General features: G+C 34.4%; 1 protein-coding gene across 1 annotated transcript; it reads right to left on the bottom strand.

Annotated features, from left to right (window-relative positions):
• Positions 1 to 408: 408 nt before the first annotated feature.
• On the bottom strand, positions 409 to 3,657 carry LOC146583427 (uncharacterized). The gene is made up of 3 exons (XM_085280730.1): positions 3,522 to 3,657; positions 1,787 to 1,932; positions 409 to 1,358 (listed from the first exon to the last, which is right to left on the bottom strand). Exons 1-3 carry the CDS (start codon positions 3,655 to 3,657, stop codon positions 1,125 to 1,127), a joined length of 516 nt encoding a protein of 171 aa, XP_085136856.1. The 3' UTR covers positions 409 to 1,124.
• Positions 3,658 to 6,699: the final 3,042 nt, after the last annotated feature.

The following is a 6,699-nucleotide window of genomic DNA, read 5'->3' as shown; positions in this document are numbered from 1 at the left end:
AAAGAGCCATTTGGACGTGATTTCCACGCAAAAGAAAATACTGGGAGCCGCAAATACTTTGACATCTAAAATGAAGATAACAGTCTACACTGAAAAAAATAATCAGTGGGATAAACATAAATCATTGTAATCGGTTGCACTTCATTCCGGTCAAATATTTATAGAAACCACTTGTTTATCAGACATGAACTTTTTGTGTTAATTGTATTGGACTACTATGTGTTATATTGACAAGATTATTTTATGGTAAGCTTATTTTATAACAAATTTCTAATATATAATATATAATCTAATATATAATTGAGTGTTCAATATATAAAACTACATTGAGGCTGATTTTTCTGTATGTACTGTACACTTTCTCTCAATCAAAGAAATAAGCAAAACATTTTTGAACAATGACCTGTATTTTTGAAAATACTACACAGTTGTAACAATGGACTTTCAATTCAGGCTTCCAAAATATACATGAGTCATATTTGTACAATGCATCTCTTGAAAAACATTCCACAACATTCCTCAAAGTTATCTGCTGTAACCTGAATTCAACCTTGTGGGGCCTTATGACATCGCGCTTATGTAAAAAATAGTTTTTTAAATGTAAGAGCCATAAGGTAATATGGCAACAGGGGTGTAATTATTAAAATGACACAAAGAAGAGACTTAAAATATCATTATAACCCACAGGCACAAAACCAAGAGACCTAAACTGATTAGTATTGGCTTGCTTCTATCATTAAACATCACAATCACTAGACGATGCAATCTGTTTGTAGTGGTGCACCTTGGGAAAAAAATTGCAAACTGGTGAAATTGGTGCAAGGCACCATTTCCATTGAGAAAAATGGAAATTCAAAGTTAGAATTTTTTTTTAAAAGAGCCATGGCTTGAAAAGTGAAAACTGCAGTAATAAAGGCCCCAAGTTGAAAAGTGCCAGAAAAATAAGTTTCACTATGTACTGCAACTTTACCAGTGCTGGCTTAAAACAAAGGATGGTACATATTCGAAGAGGTAAACATGTTGTTCCCACATCATAACTGGAAAACTGTTCAATCGTACAGTCTGGTCCTGAAAACCTGGGCCTTCTTTGAAAGGCTGTTCCTTTTGAGCTCCATAACCAGTTTCTATAATACCTCAAAGGTATACTTTTCCAGTGGGTAGGTGAGGTTCAAAGTGTACATTAGTCCAAACAGCATTGCAGCTGCTAGGGTATAGTTATCCAAATCCTGCCAGACTCTCTGGCCTTCAAGGACTATCCTGATGTCCTCAGGGCTGCCATTGGCATCTCTTGACTTTATGATGTAAATTCCCATGGTTGTTTCCTTATTAGATCGTTGAATAATGGCTTCATCTGTGGCCTAGAAAATGCAGAATTCCAAAATTTAATTAAACAGAACACTGGTTAAAGAACATTATACCAAATCTTATTTTAATCTGTGTCACTATTCCAAAAAATATTAACATTAACACATTAGGTGAAAAAAAAAAATGGATTCATTACAGCATGTGATTTGAGTCCTCAGAATGCTTAAAAAGGTAATGCATGAAGTGAAATCTCCATGCAAAGAAGCAGAATACTGTCAGAGCATAGAGAGGTGTTCAACTATGAACTCCACACATAGTTCTAATGCAGGTAAAGGAAAAAAACAAACAAAAAACGCACCCATGGTAAATTGTGAAAATCCCAGGTGATTTTCAACATACTCCTGGCATAGAGTGACAAGCAGCATTTTGTTAAAATTATTATTTTCCCTAAAGTGTATACACAAATTAATTTTTTTCTTACCTGGGCCGTGGGCTCCAGAATGTTCTGAAGTCTTCTTCCTATTTGTCCTCCTCGCCTTTTGAAGACCTTTATTAGTTTGTCAGATAGCACATCTATCTGCGAGAGTAATATGGACTGCAGTGGCATGGTGGTAACGCGCTTAAACTCTGCATTTATCTAAAAAGAGAAGTTGTCACATAAAAATGCTGTCAAAATCTCAAATCTCACAAGGTTACATCCACACAAAGTTGTTATTTTTTGTCATATTACTATTTATTAGCTATGGGTCCCATGTTGCTGAGCAGTTCCATAGTTGCCCTTACTTCCATACCACCCAAAGCCTGTTTGCAACCACAGCAGTTGCCTCCTTCTGGCCATTTTGCAGTTCTGCCAAATGACCCATAAACTACATCTATTATTGTCATATACACATCAAGGTCTTTCATTAATACTTAGTTAAATTAGTTAATTTGACCTTTCCAGAAAATTTACCTTACAGAATGTGAGATAACATATGCAAATCTTCACTAGTAAATAAAATAATGTTATTAAAACATTAACTGTAACACCTCTACATAACAGCGCTAGAGAATTGTTCTGAAGCAACACCAATCTGCCCTTCAGCAGGGATAAGCATCATATATCGATACAGAAAAAATAAATTTAACATATTTATACTGTCATTATTTTTATCTCTTTAAGCCCTCCTCTCAGTCTCTCTATAAATCAGTTAAAATAATTTGTTGGGTTTTTGTGTGTCTGTAACATGTTATCAGTACATTACATTCACTGCCCCAGAACATGAAATAAAGCCCCACGTCACGCAGTTCCTCTCCTAATGAGTACTGCATAGGTGTCATGCCCTAAATAAACCCACTTTAGTGAAGACACCCCCCCAACACACACAGAGCACACCCCATGGCAAACTAGCTTATTTAACTGTTTAACTAAAACATTTTAGGTACAACCAGTTAACTAAATGGACACAAGTTTGTTAGTCTGTATTCACTGAGAAAAAACAAGCGAATGTGACTGGGCACACATTGAAAAAAAGCTAATGCACATTAGCGGGGGGTGGAGTTTCAACAGAAAACATAACTATTTTCTGTTATTTTGATATGACTGGTTTTAAAAGACTGAACATCCTTCTAAAACAAGTGAAAGGCGTGAGACTTAATTATGTTTAGACCAAAAATATAAATGATTCATGTTGGATATATTTACTGTGTTTTTACTAATTTAACAACCTCGTCATTGCATTAGTCGCTTTATGCTATAGCATTGCGCTTACATTAGCTTGAAGCTCAAGGCCGTCATTTTATTTAATTTCTTTTTCTGGGCTTACAAACAGGACACACAACATTTAGATAACCGTTACACTGAATCTTGGGTCTGTGTTGAGTCTTCCAGCTGCTGACTACAGAAGCTAGATTGACCTTTCAGCATGTTTATAGCGGCTGTGGCTATGTGCTGGTAATATTACCGTGTGTGAGCAGTCACATTGGCAGCAGACATGTTTCAACAAACTAGTCATATACAAACAATATTAACTCACATTATATATGTTAATTACTAATTTGCTTATCGCATAATTTCGGTTACCATTAGCTAACTGGAGCTAGCTAACATTGGCCTTTCATGGTTTTCGATAAACAGCCCACATACCTGTAAAATAACAACACCCCAGTAAAAGTCCACATATATAAAGGGTCTACACTCTTTCTCACTGGTGTGTTAGCTTTAAAATCTTATTTACCTTCAAGTGTAAAACTCCAGATGGTAGTAGATTTTCCAAAGCGAGAGACAAAAATGGCGGACAGTGCAGCAGATTTTTCCTTTCCAGGGGGCGGAGCTTGAGGATAAAACACGACTAACTTGTTTCTTTTCAACATGATTTGTTCTAAAAGAATGAATATTCTTAAAGAATATGTGAAAATTAAAAGACAAAAATATGTTTAGATGTGAAATTTAAATTTGTCATGCTGGATATATGAAGTAATTCTATGCAAATTCAACAACCACCCTATTGCATTTTTTTCAGTGTATATATTGCTTTTTTGTCTTTATGCTTTGTGTGAACTAAAGTGTGTTTCTTATGAAATCCATGAACTGCTACAGAGAAAATGTAATTTTCCTCTATTTCTGTCATTGTAGCCGCTAACACTGGTGGACCTAAATTTTCCCCACCACGTCTGTTCACATACAAGAGGAAGGGGAGTGAGCGGGTCAGCGCTCAGGGCACAGAAACTTAGCTGGCTTCAAACACCATTTATTTCCATAAAAGAAACTCAGCCAGAGTCACAAATACAAGATAAAATTCCCCGTATACAATTTAAAAAACAAAAAAACAAACAAAAAAAAGTGTTGCAACCTGCTAAAAACCCTGCCGGCAGAACTAACTATACACTATTAAAACAAGGCTAAAACATGTTTTCCATATGCTAAAATTACCCTCCCACAGTCCCATAATCCCACAGTCCAGCCACACATGGGCGAATGGTCCTTATCTTTTTTTTTTTTTTTTTTTAAGAACTTTATTTAGAACAATAACAATGACAATCTCAAAGAGACAAGCGACATATTAAAACAATCAGAACAGAATCACATCTCCTATACACCACAATGAAATCGACAATAACTAAAAGTAAACATATATACACACACACACATATATTTGCATATACACATGTATACATACACATTTATATTCACACATCTACATAATAATAATATAAAAAGATGAATAACCAATACAAAAATAAATAAGAATAAAAAAAGAATGAAAAACAAGGAACAGAAATAAAGAAGACAAGGGGATCATAAAATCTCTAAAAGTGAGGTTCCATAAACAAGACATATAACTTAAATAAGGGGCTAAGAAAAATCAAACTCCTCTAAAAATCTATGCAATTTGATTGCTTGGGGCTTATTTATCAGCTTAAGAGATTTACGGAACAGGGAGAGGTCGTTTTTAAGAGCAGGCCATGAAGGGGGGGATTTAGCATATCGGCATTTATGTAAGTAATACTTTGTTAACTAAAAACTCACTATTTTTGTCCATAAGGATTACTCCAATTTGAATATTTTGAAAAGACCAAAAATCAATATATCCATACTGGGACAATATTAGGACATGGAGAGATTTCCATAAATTCTGGATTGTCACACATCCATAGAACATGTGCTCTGTTGTTTCCGAAGTTGTTTTACAAATATAACAGTTGTCTAACACAAATTTAAATCTGTCTCTCATAAATTCATTGGAGGGGTAAATATTTTTTGTAGTTCTAAAATGGACTTCTTTAAATTTGGGGGGAATTGGAAATGTTAAATATTTGGTTCTGATCAACGAGATCTCAGATTTGTTATAATCTTTAAAGACAAGTGAATGTTTTGTCCTACCTGGATATAAGGTGTTAACCAAATACCTCCTCAAAAACTGATTATTGCATTTTCCATTAACCAAGTCAAGACCATCTAGTTTAACTTTATGCAAATTTGGAGTCTGTATATTTGAAAAATTGTTCTTTACCGTATTTACAAGGACTGTTGGGATATTCTGTGAAACCTTTTTATAGAGCTCGAACGAGCAACTCATGTCATATTTCTCATTAAGCCTGTTTAATTCAAGTATATCTCCATTTTCATCCATTATATGTGTCACAGACCAAATTTGTTTTGTCATCCATTCTTCCACAAACATAGATTTCCCCCGATTCAATATCACCCTATTATTCCACAATGGAACATTGTGGGGACTAAAGTTATGTTTAAACATTAATTTCCAATTTAACAGAACTTGTTGATGAAATTTGGAAAGTTTTATGGGTAGTTTAGAAATTTCAAAATCACATACTAAAAGGAATTGGATCCCCCCCAACTTTGTTGAAAATAAGAGATGGTATCAAGAACCAGATCTCATTATCATTTTTCAAGAAAGATCGTAGCCAATTAATCTTTAAAATGCCATTCATTATTTCAAAATCGATTGCTTTTAAACCCCCCTCTTCATAATCTTTTATCAAGTCCCTGTTACTAACATAATGATGTTTATTTTTCCATATGAAATTAAAATTCACCTTATTGATGTCTTTTATAATTCTTGGTGGGATGGCTAGGGAATAAGCTGGATAGATTAATCTGGACAAAGATTCAACCTTGGTCAACATTATCCTGCCAAACAACGTTAAATCTCTCTGTAGCCAATGGTTTAGAGTTTTTTTGCATTTGTCAATTGTATTCTGAATATTTTTTTCTTCACTATCAGCCATGCATTTAGTTATCCAGATTCCAAGATATTTGATTTCATTTTTGACAGGTATATCATACAAAGAAGAGTGAGAACAATTGTGGATACTCATGAGTTCACATTTGTCCAGGTTCAGGCGTAGTCCAGAAGCATCAGAAAAGATCTTTATTGTATCTAAGGCCAATGGAATTTGTTCTTTATTTTTTAGAAAGACTGTTGTATCATCGGCAAGCTGACTTATTATTAATTTGTGATTATTTATGTCTAATCCTTTGATGTTTGAGTTTATGACAGTAATAGCAAGTAATTCAGTGGCTACAATGAATAAAAGAGGTGAGATGCTGCAGCCCTGCCTGATACCTCTCTCCACCCTGAACCTGGGACATGTGCCTTCTAAAAGAGAAACACAACTATTAATATCAGTATACAACATAGTGATCATATCCAGAAATGCATCACCAAACCCAAAATGTTTAAATGTCTTAATAATAAAAGTGTGTTCAATAGAATCAAATGCTTTATGGAAGTCCAAGAACAACATAAAACCATCATCCTTAATTAGGTAATTGTAATCGATGAGGTCCAAAACCAAGCGGATATTATTTCGGATCAACCGTCCTTTGAGAAATCCTGATTGTGTTGGGCTAATTATTTCAGAAATACCTGTTTTTAGTCTTGTGGCTAA

The sequence above is a fragment of the Mchenga conophoros genome, linkage group LG1 (assembly GCF_057382185.1).
Source record: "Mchenga conophoros isolate Kocher_MC1m ecotype Shallow Benthic linkage group LG1, M_conophoros_male_GT1.1, whole genome shotgun sequence".
Lineage (NCBI taxonomy): Eukaryota > Metazoa > Chordata > Actinopteri > Cichliformes > Cichlidae > Mchenga > Mchenga conophoros.
Note: the sequence above shows the minus strand (reverse complement) of the source record. Positions and strands in the feature narration are given on the sequence as shown.

What these genes read in the sequence shown, in the direction of transcription:
- LOC146583427 (XM_085280730.1), bottom strand. Translation starts at nt 3,657, where the DNA reads ATGTTGAAAAGAAACAAGTTAGTCGTGTTTTATCCTCAAGCTCCGCCC. An exon ending in CTGGAGTTTTACACTTGAAG is followed by an intron (nt 1,933 to 3,521) that starts GTAAATAAGATT and finishes AGATAAATGCAG; the next exon opens with AGTTTAAGCGCGTTACCACC. An exon ending in TTCTGGAGCCCACGGCCCAG is followed by an intron (nt 1,359 to 1,786) that starts GTAAGAAAAAAA and finishes TGCATTTTCTAG; the next exon opens with GCCACAGATGAAGCCATTAT.